General features: G+C 41.5%; 1 protein-coding gene across 4 annotated transcripts in view; it reads right to left on the reverse strand.

The window, feature by feature from the left end:
- PTPDC1 (protein tyrosine phosphatase domain containing 1) overlaps positions 1–20,827 on the reverse strand; it is a 59,351-nt gene extending 38,524 nt beyond the window's left edge. The window contains exons 1-4 of one of the 4 annotated variants that reach the window (XM_040449577.1): positions 12,767–12,967; positions 11,952–12,106; positions 11,167–11,311; positions 3,190–3,403 (exon numbers count right to left, since the gene is read on the reverse strand). Coding sequence is in view for 1 of the 4 variants with exons in the window: in XM_040449576.1 (XP_040305510.1) it covers positions 11,952–11,954 (3 nt within the window). In the remaining 3 variants the exon portion in view is untranslated. Of the gene's footprint in view, positions 1–3,189; positions 3,404–11,166; positions 11,312–11,951; positions 12,107–12,766; positions 12,968–20,748 lie in introns of those variants that run through there. The other 3 variants (XM_040449576.1, XM_040449579.1, XM_040449575.1) reach the window with 3 other exon arrangements.
- Positions 20,828–21,349: the final 522 nt, after the last annotated feature.

The following is a 21,349-nucleotide window of genomic DNA, read 5'->3' on the forward strand; positions in this document are numbered from 1 at the left end:
GCAATGTTGTATGCATTCTAACTTTGTGGCGCTGATAATTCCTTGGCTCCCAAGAAACTTTTCAGACCTCCCTATTCACACAGCAAGACTTTCACATTCGTTCTGCTCTGTGCAGACACTTGGCTGATCCTTCCTTCATCCAAATCTCAATGCACTGCTGTCCCAAAGACAGGTGTCAACCACACACCTCCTTCACATATTTGGGCTACTCCACGATGGAGGGTTGTTGGCACTTATCAGCTCTGCGACCGTAAGCACATTCACTGCCACCTCTGAGCCTCACACCTGCCCTGCGGTCACCGTAAAGATGCCCCACGAGCTTGTATACAGACCTAATTCCGTGCCCGACTCATAATTCAGTCTATCCTCAACACAGCAGCCAGGGTCACCCGGGTCACACCACCCTTCTCTTCAAACCCACGTAGCCACCCTGTTTACAATTTAAACCAGCTCCCCTCTGTTTCCGTGTCCTCAGGACTTCTGAAGAAAACATGGAATACGGCACATAATTTACTGATTTATCCCTATTATATTATTATCTGCCTTCCCCACTAGGAGGTCAGCTCCACGAAGGCAGAGTTTTGTCTGCTTTGTCAACTACTGTATACAACAGGGCCCAGCACACAGTACATGCTCAATAGATTTAGTGAATGAATACACGAATAACCATTCAAAGGTCATGACCACCAGCACCACCGTCATTTGACGTCATTTGACATCGCTGTAAAGGGGAAATAGCAGCTATGCCTCACCTGTCTCAGGTTACAGCACCACATGCAAACACAAGGAACTGTTTCCTTATCTTAGTTTTCCTGATCACATTTACATCTCCAACCCCTTGCTGGTCTTCAACCTGACAGATGGGTGTCCCTTCTAATTCCCGGAGGGGTGGGTCTGTTGAACTTCAACTTCCTCTCCTTCAGGATGTTTTCCCTAACACCAATTACGTATTTTATCACATCCCTTCATCATGCAGGGCCGACTGCAGATTTACCTAGGGGCCCGGATGCTTCCTGACACCACACTTGTATTTTGTCCTTAAAGAATTATAGCACTTTTTATGAGTCCATATGCAGTAAAACAAATGAAAAACCCTATTTCTTTTAAATGGAAACATCCTCACTTCTGAATCTGCAAACTCAAACAAAATGAGGAAACTGAATGAAATTCTTTTTCTCCTCAAATCACCTGGGGGTAGGGAGGCAACATTTAAAAGGTGCTTTTCCTTCTTGAAGCCCCTCCAGACCTTCTTGCAAGGTAGGTCCTCTGGGAAAGAGCTGGCAGTCTGCCTGAACCTCACGGGCTGCTGTGATCTCACACCTGCACTGCACCTTTGGGAAGGTCCCTGGGCTCTCAGGAGATTCATCACTGATCAGGGAAAACAACACACAGCAGGACCCTTGCCGCTGCATCATCTGAAGAAGTATGCTGTCTGGTTCAGGTGCTCCAGAAAACACCTTATGATAAGGAAATGGGTGCGACGTTAACAATAGGCGAAGCAGATCTTCGCAAGCAGGGTTCCCACGCTCCTAGCCTTTTCCCACAAACAGCCACACCAGGATCATTCCCACAGATGTAAACACACCTCACTCACATCAGTGTCACCACCACAGGTACTTCTAAACTCATCAAGATGTCAACCCTTCCTGACTCAACACCCATCAGAGGGGTTCTCTTAAAAGCCCAGCGGCCGGGCCTCACTCCCAGAATTTCCACTTGGTAGGTCTGGGTGGGGCTGAGAATCTGCATTTCTGCCTAGTTTGCAGGACGCTTTATTTTTTTTTTTTATAAAATTTTTTTTAACATTTATTCATCTTTGAGAGACAGAGAGAGACAGAGCATGAGTGGGGGAGGGGCAGAGAGAGAGAGACACACACACAGAATCCAAAGCAGGCTCCAGGCTCCTAGCTGTCAGCACAGAGCCCAATGCGGGGCTCGAACTCACGAACTGTGAGATCATGACCTGAGCTGAAGTCAGATGCCCAACCAACTAAGCCATCCAGGTGCCCCTCCAGTGATGCTTTGAGAATGAGGTGTTAGACAAGCAGCTTGCAGTCACATAACAGCAGGTATTCATGGAGGCTACTGTGAATGCAGGGCCCCTGGGTTCTGTTTAGCAGTCACATAATGAAGGCTTCCTTTTACAGTTCTTCCTTCCACCAACCTTCACAAAATCCCAAAATACATTAAGAAGCCCCACCGCATCAACCAGACCTAGAAAAAGCTTCACATACCTGGGTGAGCCCTGGGTACTAATGTTCCCACCAACATCCTAGTTTGGACCAAGCAATCACCTGGAATCAGGTCACTGCTATGCCGGTGGTATCCACAGGAAGAAACACTCCCCACGGCAGCCACCAGACACCACACCACTTTGCTCAGCCTAATTTGGATTCTTAACCAACAGATGTTAATTAACTAAATATTCCTTTTTAGTAAATATATAAGTAGCGTGGATATAAAATTATGTTCACATTTAAATACATTTATATGACATGCTGTTTACAACTTTTTCAATTTCAGGTAGTTCAACATGAAAAGCTTAAAATAATGAGGAAAACAGTTTGTTATTCACTTTTCTATCCTTATTTATAGACTAAGAAGATAACATGATTTTCTACCTCTTCACTTCCTGAACTATTTCTCTAAAAGAAACTATTCTTTTTAAAAAAATTTGTTAATGTTTATTTATTTTTGAGAGAGAGAGAGAGAGAGAGAGAGAGAGAGAGAGAGAGAGAAAACGAACAAGCAGGGGAGGGACAGAGGGAGACATAGAATCCAAAGCAGGCTCCAGGCTCTGAGCTGTCAGCACAGAGCCTGATGCGGGGCTCGAACCCACAAACTGTGAGATCATGACCTGAGCCGAAGTTGGACGTTTTACCAATTAAGCCACCCAGGCGCCCCTAAGAAAAAACTATTCTGTGAAACACATTTCAGTACTTGGGTGACAAGTCTGGGTGACTTAAAACATAAGCGGGAGTGTGGCTCCTGGATCTTCAAAGGCTTAGATCAAACTTTCCACAGGAAGATACATAGAATTTCTGGTTTAAGTAGTGGACTAAGCTAGCTTTCTCTTACACTCTCATACTCTAGCTTTCTCTTCCTCCTAAGACCCCAATGCAAAGAAATTTTAAAAAGAATAACCCCACAGAGCAAGAAGCAGGAGGAGGTTATCGGTGAACTAGTTACCTTAGTAAGCTCCCAGAGGAAAGAAAGCAGGTAGAAGTAAAGAGGTCAATAAACCAGAGGTGAGGAAGCTGTAGCCCAGAATATGCCCATGCATATTCTGCAGAACACATAGCTGTGTCTCTTCAGAAAGATGGAGAACAGGGAGGTAGCCATCTTCCAAGTGTTGAAAGAAATAGACAGTCAACCAAGAATTCCACATGCAGCTAAACTCTTCCTGAAAAAAATGGAGAAATTAAGTCATCTCCAGATTTAAAAACAAACTTCAAAAAAACAAAACAGAATCTGTTGTTATTTGTTATCAGTCTTGCTTTACAAGAAATACTGTATTTCAGTCCAAAATAAAGGACACTAAAGGGTAACTTGAATCCAGACAAAGAAAGAACAAAAAAGCTCACAAAATAAGCATTATAAAAATACATATAAATAAAACTCTTTTCTTTATCTGTTTTAAAAGATGCCTACATAAAGTACTAATTATGAAAATGACTTGAACAGCTTATAATGTATAAAGATGTAATTTGAACTGAATGCCGGTAATAGTACAAAAGAGAGAGAAAGGAATGAAGGTATATTGGAGCAAAGGTTTTGTATGTTACTAAAATTAAACTAGTATTAATTTGAATTAGACTGTTTTAAGCTAAGATACTAATTGTAATTCCAGGGTAAACACATAGAAGATTACTCAAAATACATAGTCAAGAAACAAAAAGGGAACTGAAAATGTATATTAAAAAAATATGTAACATGAAAGAAGGCAAGAATCAATGAATAAAGAAACGCAAAAGACGTCAGACATACAAAAAAATACAAAAACGGTAGGTATAAATTCTAATTTATCAGTAATTTATCAGTAATGTAATTATGTTACATTGAATGTAAATGGATCAGATATTCTACCAAGTAAAAGAATGGCAGAACAGAGTTTTTAAAAGATCTATCTAACAAAATACAGGTAAGACCTACATGAGGAGAACTACAAATCATTCATAAACAAAATCAAAGATGAACTAAATAAATGGAAAGATATTTATGTTCATGGCTAGGAAGATTCAACATTGTCAAGATGCCAATTCTTCTCAACTTGGTCTATAGACTCAAGGCAGTCCCAGCCAAAATCCCAGTAAGTTATTTTATGGATATCATTAAAAATATTTCTAAAGTTTATAGGGAGAGGCAAAATACCTAAAATAGCCAACACAATACTTAGGGAGAACAAAGCTGGAGAAATGACACTACATAACTTCCAAGACTTACTATAAAGCTACAGTAATCAAGACAGTGTGGAATTGGCAAAAGAACAAAACTATAGATCCATGGAACAGAATAGAGAGTCCAGAAACAAACCCACAGAAGTACAATCAACTGATCTTTGACAAAGGAGCAAAAGCAAAACAACGGAGCAAAGACAATCTCCTCAACAAATGGTGCTGGAACAACTGGACATCCACATAACAACAACATCAAAAATCTAGACACCAATCTTATACTCTTTACAAAAAGTAATTCACATGGATGGCAAACCAAACCATAAAATGTAAAACTATAAATCCATGATAAACCAGGAGAAAACCTAGATGACCCTGGGTGTGGTGATGCCTTTTTAGATACAACACCAAAGACATGACCCATGAAAAAGTAAATAAGCTGGACTCAACTTAAAAATTCTGCTTTGTGAAAGACAATGCCAAGAGAATAAGAAGACAAGCCACAGACTGGGAGAAAATATATGCAAAAGACACATCTGATGATGAAATGTTATCCAAAATATACAAAAAACTTTTAAAATTCAACAATAAGAGAACAATCTGATTTAAGAAATGGGTCAAAGAACTTAACAGACGCCTCACCAAAGAAGATATACAGATGGAAAATAAGCACATGAAAAGATGCTCCACATCATATGTCATCAAAATGCAAATGAAAACAGTGAGATACCCCTTGACACCTGGCTCACTTTAGATTCAAAGACACAGGCTGGCAGAAAAAAAGATGGAAAAATATATACCATGTAAAGCAGTAACCAAAATACGGCTGAGATAGCTATACTAATACCTCACAGAACACTGTAAGACAATAATTGTTATCTGAGGCAAAATAAGGACATTTTACAATGATTAAGAAATCAATTCATCAGGGGCGCCTGAGTGGCTCAGTCGGTTGAGCGTCCGACTTCAGCTCAGGTCATGATCTCAAGGTCTGTGAGTTCGAGCCCCGCGTCGGGCTCTGTGCTGACAGCTCAGAGCCTGGAGCCTGTTTCAGATTCTCTGCCCCTCCCCCACTCACGCTCTGTCTCTCTCTGTCTCAAAAATAAACAAAAACATTAAAAAAAAAAAAAAGAAATCAATTCATCAGGAAGATATAATGACTAAATGTCCATGCACATAAGAACAGAATCCCAAAATACACAAAGTAAAACTGAAAACCTGAAGAGGTTGTGTTGAAATGGGACAATTCAACAAAAATAGTTGGGAGACTTTAATATTCCACTTTCAGAAACAGAGAGAAAATGAGGCAGAAGATCAACAAAGAAACAGAAGACTTAAAGAATACCACAACTACCTAGTTGTAGCAGACATTTACAAAACACTTCAAGTCCACAAAAGCAGAACACGTATTCTTCTCAAGTTCACATAGAACATTCTCCATAGTAGACCATATCCTAGGTCATAAAACAAATCACAGTAAATTAAAAATGAATTAAATCATAGAAAATATCTTCTTTGACCACAATGAAATTAAATTAGAAGTTAATGACAGAAGAAAGTCATAGATATATAAAAGCTAAATATATATTTAAACAACCAATGAGTCAAAGAAGAAAATACAACAGAAAATATAAAATACTTTGAGATGAAATGAAAACATACAAAATATCAAAACTTGTGGGGTAACCAGTTATAGCAGTGCTTAAAAAGGAAATTTAGAGATATAACTGCATGTATGAAAAAAAGGGAAAGATTATGGTCTGCTGGGGGGGAAAAAAAGGAGAAAGAACTCAAATCAATAACCTACTATTTCACCTTAAGTAACTGGGGAAAAAAAAGAACAAAATGAATCCCAAGCAAGCAGAAAGTAGGAAATGAAAAAGAACACAGTGGAAATAAATGAAATAGAGAAAAACAAAAATAAAAGAGTAAATCAATGAATCCAAAATTTGGTTCTTTATAAAAATCAACAAAATTGACAAATTTTCAGCTAGACTAACCAAGACTCAAGTACTAAATCAAGAATAACATGGGGTGCCTGAGTGGCTCAGTTGGTTAAGCGTCTGGTTCTTCATTTCAGCTTGGGTCATGATCTCATGTTTTCTAAGTTTGAGCCCTGTGTCAGGCTCTGTGCTAATAGTGCAGAGCCTGCTTGGGATTCTCTCTCTCCCTTCTGTCTCTGCCCTACCCCACCTGCACGCGCGCCTTCTCTCTCTCTCAAAATAAACTTAAAGAATAACAAAAGGGACATTATAACTAACTTTACAGAAATAAGGATTATAAAAGAATATTAAGAAGAAAAATATTCCAACAAATAGTGAGATGAAACAAATTACTAGAGAAACACAAACTACCAAGAATACCTTCATGAAGAAATAAAAAATCTGAATAGACCTACAAGAAGTAAAGAAATTAATTTCAAAAATTTCACACAAAGAAAAACCAAGCCCAAATGGTTTCACTGGTGAGTTCTACCAAACATTTAAAGAATTAACACTAACCTTTTCAAACTCTTTCAAAAACAGAAGACTGTCATAATTGATTCGATAAGTACAGTATTACACTGATACTAAAATGGGAAAGATATCACAAGAAACCACTGACCAACATCCCTTACAAATACAGAGACAAAAAGCCTTAAACAATGTTAGTAAACTGAACCCAACAACATAGAGAAAAGTATATACACCATGGTCAAGTGGAATTTATCTCAGGAATGTAAGGCTGGTTTAACGTTAAAAATCAATTAATGTAATACATCAACATAATAAAGGACAAAAACCACATGATCATCTCAATAGACACAGAAAAAGCATTTCCAAGTCCAACATCCTCTCAAGGTAAAAGCACTCAATAAACTAGCAGAAGAGAATTTTCTCAACCTGATAAAGGGCATCTATGAAAAGCCCACAACTAACATCATGATCTACAGAAAGATTGAGGGCTTTCTCCTAAGATCATGAATCAGACAAGGATATGTACTCTCACCATGTCTGCTCAACATTATAATGAGGTTCCAATCAGTGCAATGATCCAAGAAAAAGAAATAAAAAGCTTACATATTGGAAAGGAAGAAGTAAAACTATTTCTATTTGCAGATAGGGTGTTATATTTAGAAAGTTCTAAGGAATCCACTAAAAAGACTAGAGAACTGATAAGCAAGTTCAGCAAGTTGGCAAGATACAAGAATGATACACAAAAACAATTTTATTTCTATAAGCTTGAATTATAGTTTTAGTTCTATAAATTCTGTTAAAAATGCTCTTTTTCAAGTCAAGGCAGTTCCCTTTTACTCCTAATTTTCTGGTAGGTTTTTTTTTTTTTTTTAGAGACAGGGAGAGGGAGTGCATATGTGGGGAGGGAGGGATAGGGGGACTGGAGGGGGAGAGAGAAAGAGAGAGAGAGAGAATACCTTAAGCAGGTTCCATGCTCAGTACAGAGCCCAATGAGGGGCTCGAACCCATGAGTCTGGGATCATGACCTGAAGTGAAATCAAGAGTTGGATGCTTAACCGACTGAGCCACCCAGACGACACCTCATTCTGAGAATTTTAATAATGGTCACTGCTTAATTGTGTCAAATGCTTTTTCTGCATCAACTGATATAAATGTATAATTTCTGTCTCTTTAACCTGTTGATATAGTGGATTACCCTGACTGATTTTCTTTTTTCTTTTAAAATTTTTTTTTTCAACGTTTATTTATTTTTGGGACAGAGAGAGACAGAGCATGAACGGGGGAGGGGCAGAGAGAGAGGGAGACACAGAATCGGAAACAGGCTCCAGGCTCTGAGCCATCAGCCCAGAGCCTGACGCGGGGCTCGAACTCACGGACCGCGAGATCGTGACCTGGCTGAAGTCGGACGCCCAACCGACTGCACCACCCAGGCGCCCCTGATTTTCAAATACTGAACCAGCCTTGCTCCCTCTCTCAGCACTGCTTTAGGTGTGGCCCACAAACTTTGGTACGTTGAGATTTCATTCAATTCAATGTATTTTCTTTTAAAAAAAATTTTTTTTAATGTTTATTCATTTTTGAGAGACAGAGCATGAGTAGGGAGGGGCAGAGAGAGAGGAGACACAGAATCTGAAGCAGGCTCCAGGCTCCAAGCTGTCAGCACAGAGCCTGATGCAGGGCCCAACCCACAAACCGTGAGATCATGATCTGAGCGGAAGGCAGACACTCAACCGACTGAGCCACCCAGGCACCCCTCAACTCAATGTATTTTCTACCAAGACAAGCACATCCACACTTGTCACTTTTATTTAACACAGTATGGAGACCAGAGCAATAATTCAAGAAAAAAAAAAAAAGTGGAAGGTTTTCATACTGAAAAGGAAAAAGTATAATTATATTTGTTCAAGGATGACATATTATCTATGTAGAACATCTGATGCAATCTACAAAAAAATCTATTAGAAACAATAAGTCAATTTAGCAGGACTGTGGTATACATATCAGTATATAAAAACCAATCACATATTATATAATAAGGATAAGTAATGAAGTTAAAATTGAAAACATAATAACATCAAAAAGTAAGAAATATTTAGGGCTACATCTGATAAAAGAGGTAAAAAGTTTGAATACTAAAAACTATAAAGCACTACTAAGAAAAATTAAAGAGGACCTAAAAGGAAGGGCAAGATCTACTGTGTTCATAGTTGAAAAGCCTAGTTAACATATCAATTCTCCCCATAATGACCAATAGAGCCATCACAATTTCAACCAAAATCCTATGGGGACTTTGTAGAAACTGAAAGCCAATTATGAAACATACGGAAATGCAAAGGATCCAGAGTAGCTAAAACACCATAGAAAAAGAAGGAAAAGTTGTCTATCTAACACTACTTACTTTCAAACAACAGTAATAAAGAGTGAGGTAGTAGCTTAAAGTCAGATAAATGGAACAATGGGACAAAAAAGAACACCCAAAAACATAGCCACACCCGCTGGACAACTCATTTTTGACAAAGATGCTAAAGCAATTAAGTAGAAAAAGTATGCTCTTTTCAACAAAGTGTGCCGGAACCACTGAAAATCCATGTGCAAAAAACGTGAACTTCAGATGACATCTCATACCTCATATAAAAATTAACTCAAAATTATCATACACCCAAATGCAAGAACTAAAAACATAAACTTTACAAACATGAGAAAAAACTGACAGAACTGAAAGGAGAAATAGATAAATCCACCAAGTACAGTTGGAGGCTTCCACACTCTTCTCCAAAAAATTGAAGATCAGTAAGAATACAGGTGACTTGAACAGCACTCCCAATCGGCTTGGTCTAATTGGTACGATTCACCCACCAACAGAAGTGCACACGGAACAGCACCGGACAGACCACTGCTGCCACACAAAACACATGTCAACAGCGTGAAAGCATAGGAGTGACACAAAGTCCTGCTTCGTGGCATATCAGAACCAAAGCAGACATCGGTAATAGAAAGATGGCTCAACAATTAGAAATATTGGGAAGTTGAACAAATACTTCTAAACGACACATGTGTTAGGAAGTCCCAAGAGACAGCTTTAAATATTTTAAACTAATAAAAATGAAAATACAACTTATCTTGCAGAACAATGTGAATATACTTAATACTACTGGATTGCACACCTGCTTGCTAAAAGGAAGACCACAAAATTCTCAATTTTCAGCTCCAGCGAATGGAGGCCCCGAAACAAAACCAAAACCTCATGGTTTCTGCTCTTACTGCAAAGGGCCAGGACGCTGCGGAAAGACCGTTGCCAACTGGAGTGATCCAGGCACCTTCGACCCTCTAGCCAACCTATTCCAATATCCTCCTCATTCCCGGGGGGGGGGGGGGTCCACGGAACTCCTGGCGTTTCCCAATCCCCCCTCTTCATCGACCTGGAGGAACCACTCTCCAGACTGGGAGTGAATCTCTGCCCGTCTGGACTCTCGGTGCTCCACGCGCCACCACCAAGCAGCCCTCCCCTCGGAGCACTGGAACAGCTCACGGCGCGGGGTCTCCAATAAACCCCAGCAGGCTCCGTCCCTGAACCCACTCCCTCCGTCTGGGCCCTCTGAGAGACACACGCCCTTTTCTCCTTCCTTCCTCTGCCCATTCGCTTATTGGGCTGAGGTGTCTTAGAAAAATTTCATGCTGCGACTCCTTCCTCCCCAAAGGGGGAAATAATCCTAGAATTTGACAGCAGCAATCAAAGTGGCCAAATCGGTAAGTCAAATGACCCTTCAACGTCTTCTGTTTGCTCCTTCTCCGAGCTAACCAGAGCTAAGTCCAAAGACACTGATCATTTGTCCCTGTTAGATCAGCTACCACTCTCCTCATGGGCAAAACCTTCAGCTGGTATTAGCAGAACCCACAGTGCACCTCCCATCAAGATTCGAACAGATCCTCCAAACTCTCTCCCCAGAATTAACCAATACTCTCTAAATAAAGAAGCCCTTCAAGGCATCAAGCCCATAACACAAGGTTACAAGGCTCAGGGCCTCAGTGATCCTGCACTAGTTTCTGTAATACTCTATTTTACCTGTGAGAAAACTCAATGGCTGAGGACGACAGTTTGTCCAGGATCTCCACACTATACGTCACACTGTTATCTCTAACCCCCATCCGTACCGACACCCAATCCCACTGAAAACAAAATTTTCACTGTGATTGATGCATACAGTATATTTTTAGTATTCCAGTAGATAAGGACAGCCAATATATTTTTGCTTTCACTGGGGAAGACTTAAAATCCACCTGGACAGTCATGCCCCAGGGTTTCTCAGAGTCCTTACTTTTCACAAACTTAAAAGCCGATTCGGACGACAGAAAGTGTTCTGCAGGCTCCACTTCGTTCCAATACGCAGAGGATTCACTCTTCTGCCCCTTTTCTCAGCTCGCTGCACAGGAAGGCAACGTTCACCCGTTCAAACCTTTGGCCTTAAACGGACATAAAGTCACCAAAGGAAAACTGCCGTTTGCTCAAACTCAGGTTCGATACTTAGGGCCCCTGACCTCAGAACCTGGGCTAGATTTGGACCCAGGCCGACCTCAGGGCACCCTGAACATCCCTAAACCTAAAACCAGCACCAATTACGAGGTTTTCTTGGCCTACTAGCTGACTGCGTCAAAACTGGACTCCAAACTCTTACAGCTCAACCTCCTCATGCTTTCCTGAAAATCAACCAACCTGACCCTGTTATTTGGAAAGATCAGGATGACACAGCTTTTGGGACTTTAGGGAAAAGCCTAATACGACCCCTGCCTTTGGACGTCCTTTCAATTCCCCTTTTCCGTCTTGGTATGTGAGAGGGAAGGGAATGCCCTTGGAGCGCTCACCCCAAAATCACGGGCACCACTGCTGTCCCGTAGGGCATTACAGCCAACAACTTGAACCTGTGGCTCAGGGATGTCCCCTCGGCCCCCTTGCCTCCCAGCCATTCCTGCCACTGCCTTCTTGGTTGAGGCCACTGCGGAAATAGTCACGGGGTCCCCTCTCACGATCCTTGTGCCCCATGCAGTGGAAGCCCTCCTGAACTCTCCCCACACTCAATACTCTTCAGCCAGTCGCCTCACTTACCATCCTCCTGCTAACTGCTCCTCATGTGACTCTTCCTTTTTGCAACAGCCTTCACCCCACTATTCCTCTCTCCTCCCTCATTGACAAGACCCTCACGACTGCTCGATGTTGACACATCACCTTTTGACGCCCTGTGACAAGTTACAGGAATTTCTCTGCAGATGAAATACAGACTTTTAATGGTTCACTGATGGTTCTTATCTAAAGGATGAAAATGATAAATATCGTGCTGGGAGTGCTACTGGAACCCCTTTTGAAGTCACTAAGGGGGCACCTTTACCTCTGCCTACTTCAGCCAGACAGGCTGAGTTACATGCCCGGACTCGAGCTGGATACCCTGGCCAAGGGTAAAACCACAGGCACTTATACCGAGAGCTGGTACCCCTTCCAGTAAGTAACTCAGGACTTTGAAATAGCATGGCAACAGCGAGGGTTACCTCCAATGGAGATTAAATTTTAAATGGCTGTATCTAAATATATTACGTGCCATATTTTTAAGGGCTGCTCTGGCGTTACCAAGGTTCCTGGGCATTCCAGACGTGAGTCCCTGGAGGCCAAAGGAAACCACCTCACTGACATTTCTGCCCCAAATGCTGTTCTCTCGGAGGCCAACAGCCAGACCTCTGCCCTGGTCCAAAGGGATGTTCTCTCAAATGATAATTTGGAAAAATTGACCAGAGACCCCAAAAATTGGCCCCAGAAAAGGAAAAACAGTATTAGAAATCTAGTCATTGTTGGTTTGATAGTAAGAGAGAACTCTGGTGTGGACCAAATAACAATCTGCCCACAGAAGTTCCAAAATCCCCACTGCTCACCACTGTACGTGCTTTCAACCACTGGTCTCCTGACACGGTGATGGCATTCGTGGACCAATACAGGTGCAGAAAAGATAACAGGGTGCCTACTTCGCTCGTCCCACATCCAAGGTATAATCCAGGGAAAACTGCACTTCTCCCAGACTCTGAACCGTCCGACGGACCATTTGAGGTTTGGCAAATGGATCTCATACGGCTTCCCTACCTCAGGGAAAGAAACATGTTCTTGTCGTGGTCTGTATGTTCTGCCACCGGACCGAAGCTTCCTCTTGTAGACAGGCCAATGCTTCTTCTGTGGCTAAAATTCTGTTAAAGAAGATTACTCCTACCTGGGGGCCCCTCTCACACATCATGGTGGTCGGGAAACCCACTTCACCATTCAGGTGCTTTGTTAGTTAGGCGTGCACTGTTCGGCCGTGTGATGTTACCACACTTGCACTGTGCACACGCCACGCTCAGTCCTCAGAGTTGTCACACTCACTCGCGGCATCGTGAAGTCTCAACGGGAAAACTTTGTAGACTATAATGTAATTTGTTATTGTCATATTACTTTTTTTGTTTTGTATAATTATTTTTAGGTTTTGCATTTTATTACCTGTCAAACTTTTGTAAAAACGACGTACCCAATAAGGTGATTCTAGCTCATGCTTCAAGGTGATTTCCAACACTTACAACGTTGAGAAGACAGAAACTTTAGTTGGAAACCACCCGAGAGTCTCTCCCTCCTAACCTTCCTCGTTACTCAAATGTGGCCTGAAGTGGTTTCCAACTGCTATGCATTTTCCCTCCGATGTAGGACATGACAACCAGCAAAGGTCCTCCGTGCCACTGAGGGACTAAACCACTAAATACAGAAAACCTGACTCGGGACAGGTGCTGCTTTTGGGGAAAGCTCTTGATTAAAAAGGGGGAATGTGAAAATGAGTAAAGGAAACCTTATTTAGAGTGGAGTTGGGGGTCAGACGGGGTGGGGGGGACTCTCATGCCCCCACCCCTACTCCTTGCAGCCTTTGAAGATGCAACAGGAAGAGCCCTACCTTGCATTCAGTCAGGACCAAGTTCCCTTTACCACCCCTGCGGGATGAAGGAAGATTTTCTCCTGACCTGGCAACAGTCCAGCCAATGACAGAGAACACAGCCAGCCAATGAGAGGTGTCACAGCCCAGCCAATGAGACACTGTAATATCCAGCCAATGAGAGAGGGTCACAGCTCAGCTAATAAGAGATGAGAGATGGTAATACCCAGCCAATGTGAGATGTTCACAGCCCAGCCAATGAGAGATGATCACAGCCAAGCCAGACAGGTCACAACCCAGCCAATGAGAGACTATCACAGCCCAGCCAATGAGAGATGGGCACCACCCTGAAACTCCCATTTACCTCCACTGGACTTTTGTGCAGAACAGCCTTTGCAAATCCCCCTTTCATCCATAAAAGTGCATTCTTCTGCTTTGTTCTGAGTTTACCTATGGTTTGTAGTAAACTGAACGTCCTAGATTGCAATTCTTCCACTCCTGTACAGAGTAAAATAACTAGCAGTTTTACTTTTAAGATCAACAGAAAGGACAACAGGTCTAAAATCAATAACATAAGCTTCCAACTTCAAACATGAGATAAAGAAAAACAAAACCTAAAGCAAGTAGAAGGAAGGAAACAATAAACCAAACCAAGAGCTAAGAAAAAAAGAGAAGACGCAAATTACCAATCAGGAGTAGAACAGGAGTCATCACTACTAATCTTACAGACATCAAAAAGTTAAGGGAATAGTACAAACAATTCTATGCCCATAAACTTGATAATTCATTTTTTCACTGTTTATTTATTTTTGAGAGGGGGGGAGGGGGAGAGAGAGGGAGACACAGAACTCGAATCAGGCTCCAGGCTCTAAGCTGTCAGCACAGAGCCCGACGTGGGGCTCAAACTCACAAACTGTGAGATCATGACCCGAGCCGAAGTCAGACACATAATTGACTGAGCCACCCAGGCACCCCTAAATTTGATAATCTAGATAACATGGACTAATTCTTGAAGGGTGCAACCAACCAAAACTCACCCCAGGAAATACAGATAATATGAATAGCCCTACACCTGAAAAAGATTAAATCAGTGGTAAATCTTCCCCCAAAATGAAAACACCAAGCTCAGATGGTATTACTGGTGAATGTTACCAAACATTTAAGGAAGAAACAATACCACTTTTACAATTTCCTCCAGGAATCAGAAGGGAGATCATCTTTCAACTCATTTTGTAAGGCCAACATTACCTTTTATTCCCAAACTAGATAAATATATTACAAAAAAGAAAACTATAAACCAAGATCTTTCATGAATTTAGATATATTAGCAAAATGAACCCAGCAAACTGACTATATAAAAAGGGTAAAACATGGTAACATGGGGTTCATTCCAACAATGCAAGGCTGATTCAACATCTATAAATCAATGTAATTCATCATATTGATGGAATGAATGAAAACAGATATGATTATATTAATATATGCAGGAGAAACAAAGTTCAACATCCATTCATGCTAAAAACCCAAAAAACTTAGAAGGGAACTCCCTTAATCTAATAAGACTATTTTTAAAAATCGCAGCTAACATCACACTAAATAGTGAGATGTTAAGTTTCTCCCCAAGATCAGGAAGGAGGATGTTCCCTCTCACCACTTCTAATTCACCTTCATACTAAAAGTTTTAGCTAGTGTAATCACACAAGAAGAAGAGGTATACAAATTGGATAAAAAGAAATAAAAATAAATAAAATAAAAAGAATAAAATAAATAAAAAGAAATAAAGAAGAAAGAAGAAAATAAAAAGAATAAAAAAATCAAATAAAAAGAAATAAAACTATCTTTATTCACAGACAACATACCTCTCTATCCAGAAACCCCAAAGAATCTACCAAATAACTCCTGTACATAATAAGTGAATTTAGCACAGCTGAAAGGGACATAATCAAGATAAAAAAGACAACTGCTTTCCTATATACCAGCAATGAACACTTGGAATTTGAATTTTAAAAAATAACACACTTATAACAGCACCTCCCCACATGAAGTCCTGAGGTATAGATGTAACAAAATATGTACAGGATGTGGGTACAGAAAACCAGAAATCACTGATCAAAAGAAATCAAGGAGAATCTAAATAAAGGGAGAGATATTTCATGTTCTTGTATTTGGAAGACTCAATGTAGTAACGATGTCAGCAGATCGATGGTTTAATGCAATTCCTACTGAAATCCCAGCCAGCTTTTTGGAAACACACTCAAGTTTATTCTAATGTTTATATGAACAAGTAAATGTATTAGAATAGCCAATTTGATTCTGGAAAAGAGCAAAGTTGGAGGATTCACACTACCTGATTGCAAGACTGACTATAAACCGGTGAAAGAACCAACTCATGTTAAGGAGCATAACAGAGCCTGGAAACAAACCCACAAAAACACAGTTTTTGACAAAGGTGCAAAGACCATTCAATAAAGAAAGAACAGCTTTTTCAACAAGTGATGCCTGATACTGGAGTACATATGCAACAAACTGAACCTCACACAGATATTAACTCAAAATGGATCACTGACCTACATGTAAAATGCAGACATTATAAAACCTCTAGAAGAAAGTACAGGGGGGCATCTGCATGACCTTGGTTTTGGTGATGAGTTTTTAAGTATACCAGCAAAAGCAAATCTATGAAAGAAAAACTTTTAAGTTGAAATTAATTAAAATGAAAACCCTGAACTCTGTAAAAGCCACAGAGGATGAAAAGACGGACTGGGAGAAAGTACCTGCAAATCCCATGTCTGATGAAGGACACACATCAAACACATGCAAACAACTTTAAAGTTTGAATAAGAGGACAACTCTTTTTCTTTTTTTTTAAATGAGAGAGAGCATGTGCGAGCACGGGGGAGAGGGGCTGAGAGAGGGAAAGAGAGAATCCTAAGCAGGCTTCATGCTGTGAGCGCAGAGCCTGATGTGGGGCTCAGTCCCACAACCCTGGGATCATGACCTGAGCTGAAATCAAGAGTGGGACGCTCAACCGACCGAGCCACCCAAGCACTCCTAAAAACTGGCAAAATGAGAAAGGGAGGAGAGAGGGCAGGGGTGGGAGGACAGGTTCCCAGGATGACTGATAACTACTCTTTCCTGCTCATATGTTGGTTAATTGGAGATATTATAGGTATTTACATATTGTATTTTTTTTAAATGTTTATTTTGGGGAGACAGACAGAGTGTAAGCAGGGGAGGGGCAGAGAGAGAGGGAGACACAGAATCTGAAGCAGGCTCCAGGCCCCGAGCTGTCAGCGCAGAGCCCGATGCCAAGCTCCAACCCACGAAGTGCAGGATCATGACCTGGGCTGAAGTCGGGTGCTTAACTGACTGAGCCACCCAGGCGCCCCACATATTGCATTTTTATTTAAGAAAAAAATGAAAAGGACATCAGGGTGTGTAAATTGTGGTTGCTGCAGAATTTTTCTTGTAGAAAAGAAACTGGTATGAATTTGAATACTTCTGAGTAAGAAATGGTTGAGCAAATGCTAGCATACATTTCTCACGGAACACAAGCCAGTTACATTCTCACCAAGTTATGTTTACATGCACTGAGCTGGAACTTGACTGCAATACGGCAGTAAGTTAAAAAATAAAAGCAAGTTGCAGAGTAATAGTTTGGGTTGAGTTACATTTATGTGTTAAAAAAACTTCAAAATTATAGAAAAATGCATTTGTGAATTAGAAACATAAGGGAAAACTGGCATCATATGTGTCAATCTGTTAATACCAGTTTTAAGAGATTTACATTTGGAGCAAAAAAGGGAGCATTTGTCCTATTTATTCCCTTTATACACTTCTGTATTGTTTGAGCTTTATTTTGAAGTTAAAAATAAAACTTTTATATTATACTTTTTAGTTTCTACCGAAAGAAAAAAAATGGGCAAAAGATGTGAACAGGCACCTCACCAAAGACAGACAGATGAAAAGAAAGCGTATGAGAAGATGCTTCGTATAGGGAAGTGCAACTTAAAACCACAATGATATACCACTCTATGTCAGAACAGCAAAACACAGAAACACAAGAAAACCTAGCAATGTCAACTGCTGGCACAGATGGGGGGCAAGAGGAAGCCTCTTTCACCACTGGTGGGAGAGAGGGCAACGGTACAGCCATGTAGAAGGCAGTGTGGCGGTCTCTCAGCCAGCTCAACACAGCCCTAGAGTAAGACCCAGAAACTGTTCTCAGCTATTTACCCAACTAATTTGAAAACACATCCACTCAAAAACACATATGTGAATCTTCACGATGGCTTCACTTGTAATCGCCAATATCTGGAAATGACCCACCTGTCACAAAACCTACTAGACCACTGTTCTGTGATTAAAGGGAAAGGATCATTATTCTATGCAACAACGTGGATAAATTTTACATGTAGCACGCTAAGCAAAAGAATCCAATGTAAGATTACACTATAAGATTCCATTTATAGTATAGGACTTTCTGGAAAAGAGACAAAACAGTCTTTGCAAGACATCTTAAAAGGGCAGAGGGGCGACCGAGTAAAGCACAAATTTTTAGGGCCATGAAACTATTCTGTCTAGTACTACAGTGATGGATATGTATGTTATCCATTAGTCAGCCCTCCCAGAACTATTTTATAGCACAAAGAATAAACTTTATGCAATATTTTAAAGTGCAAACTAAAAAAAATCAACTAGGAGGGTGGAGAGTGGGGAACCCCAGCAGGGAATGCAGACAAAAGAATTTAATTGTATTACAAATGTGTGAATAACCTCACGGGGAGGAGGAGGGGGGATGGCAGAAAGGGACCTGAGTAACTCTGGAAATGACCGGAGACTAAAGTCAAAAGGAACCACACACTCCACTGTAGCTGGAAATGCGACTTCTCAGGGAGGGGCTGGTTAACAATCTTGATACTCCTGTACACGTATCCTGGAATGGAGAAGTTAAGTAGAAACATGGTGAATGGCAGAAGCCGGGTCTCTCGCTGTCGCAGATGGAGGGTACAGATAACAAGTAAGCACCGGGGAAAAGGCCAGAATGAACCGGGTGGGGGGGTTCTGAATTAGAGCCTGAGGCATCAGCCGGAACTCCTATTTAGCTTAATACAGAAACCGATGACTCAAAGTGGAAATATTACAGAGATGTGTGCACACACAGGTAAGTAAATATCCACATATTTATCTCCTAGCTCTGCTCACTCACGGGACCTAAAAGCAAGGACACCCCAGTAGCAATGAGCACATCAGAGCAAATCCTGGCTTTTAACACCAGGATCCAGGGATCCTTGTTGAAATGGCTGATTTTAGGGCTGGAACAGGGAATACACTAGATGAATCTGAAGCATCCTGTAGTGCCGGAAAGTAGGCAAGTGCTCCAAACACAAACAGAAACCACCGGAAAGAGCTCTCGATGGTAAAGTTGGAACAATTTGAGCAACAAATAAATACTACACTTTTCAGTTATATCTACCTGGGAACAGAAACCTCTGACATGCTCAATAATACAAAATTGTGTCACCGTGCAGGTATATTTTTCCCAAAGTCGGAAGGCAGGGGGACAAACCAGAGTATGCCTTAGAGGGGAAGATGCCAGAATGCTTAGGGAGTCACACGAACAACAGTCCAGTTCAATATAGTAAATATCTGAGCCCCTACGAGGTGCCAAGAGCTCTGACAACATGGGGGAGTACAAAGACAAAATAGTTCCTGAGGTGCGTGGCCTGAGGGACGGCTCAGGACACCCTCACAGGCTGAGTTGGAGTCAACATCTGGCACCAAGTAAGTGATTAATATGTGTTACGATCTCTTCCCCAAATGCCCAATGCAACAGGACTCACTCTACTGAAACCAGTAAATTTCACCACTTATGTGACAAGAGGATATTACTTCCATTCTATATTGTTAAAATCAACTAGAGAAATTAGCGTTTTAGAAGTACAGAACTTAAAAGTCTAAAACTTAACATGCAGAAAAACTGTTCAGTTTTCTTTCTGTCTACATGAATGGGGGAGTCCTGTACTTTGACTCAAGGAGGCCACCACTGATCCAAGTAACAGGCAATTAGAAAATAAGACTTTGGACAGCACAAAATGAAAAGCAGAAATACTCCACGATCACTTTATAGAACTTTAGACCATTAAGGGCATGAACACTTTAAAATTCCACACATAATTAACATTCTGTTTCTCTGTTTTGAAATATGGAATGGCTGCATCAGAGGCAAGAGAAGAAAATTATCCAGATGAGAATGCTTTCCCACATGTACCAGGAAACACACACAACTGACCACCGAGAGGAGAAAGCCTCCCCAATGCCCCTGCTTATCACCTCTGCTCCCAATGAGCTTTTGCTGAAAGAAAACAGTTGATTCTGTACAGCTTTATACTCACAAAATTAAACACAGGCTAAGCTGGATGCGGGCTAGGACCTTTGCAAAACAGGCTTATGGAGGGCGTGTGGACACGAGTCAGCTCGGGGCGGAGACCAGGAGCTCAACCACGGGGGCCAGCAGGAGAGGGCACAGCGTGACGCCAGTGTTCACAGGGCACGGGGAAGGTGAGCGTGTTCAGGTGGGCCGATGACATGAAGCGAGAAGCCCGAGATGTGTTCAAGACACGACAGCACTGCCGGCGGTGAGCACAAGGAGGCCCGCGGGTCGGGAGGGACCGTGGCAGGGGACGGCCTGGCCTGCAGGGACAGAACTGCAGGACAGCACTTCCGGGCCATACGGACATGCAGAGAGCTGGCTGGAAACGGAAAGGCATTCCCGCTAAGCAAAGTCAAACACAACAACCGTACACACGGTACGTCCACACAGGCGGAGAGAAAGCGCTTGAGAGACAGCAGGTGGCTGACTTCCCCTGACCCGCTCCTACAGCTTCCGTTTTACTCGCAGTACATATTCGGCCACTCTTCAGTTCTTACTCAGGTGGCCACCACAGACTTGAAACGCTAGCTCACCGGGCCCTTCCCTAAAGATTCCCGAGGAGCCAGAGGTCTGAAGACGTCCGGAGAGGTCACAGTCTGGAAAAAAGAGTGGACAAAAGGTGTTGACCTTAGAATAAGTTCCATTCACGGAACTCCCAGAGTAGAGAGCACACACTACACGCGCTCGCAGGAGATGCAGCGTCCAGCGCTCACGGGACAGCTGGCTTGTCTACCACCATCCCGAGTAAATCCACCGCACATCAACAAAGGCGAGCTCAACGAATACGATGCTAACGCTGCTGGAACTGCAAGGTTTTTTTTCGTTTTGGCTTATCAGTATTTTCTAAATTTTTATGCTCAATGATGTTTTACTTTTATAGGAATATAATTCCACTTTCAAAAGATCCTATAGTTGCAATGGTTATTACATTACACACAGCCTTAGTTACTTTCGTGCTACATGTTACAATATATTCCTGCCATTGTTTCTAATATCTGCTGTAAATTTAACCTGTGGCCTGAGTCAATTTATACATAGTTTCTCATTGGGGGATAAAGACAAAACTATTGTATATTTCAAAACAGCCACAATGTAATAGTCAAATATATTTGCCCATCAGTGATAGACACAACA

The sequence above is a fragment of the Herpailurus yagouaroundi genome, unplaced genomic scaffold (assembly GCF_014898765.1).
Source record: "Herpailurus yagouaroundi ecotype Mexico unplaced genomic scaffold, PumYag 199, whole genome shotgun sequence".
NCBI classification, from domain to species: domain Eukaryota; kingdom Metazoa; phylum Chordata; class Mammalia; order Carnivora; family Felidae; genus Herpailurus; species Herpailurus yagouaroundi.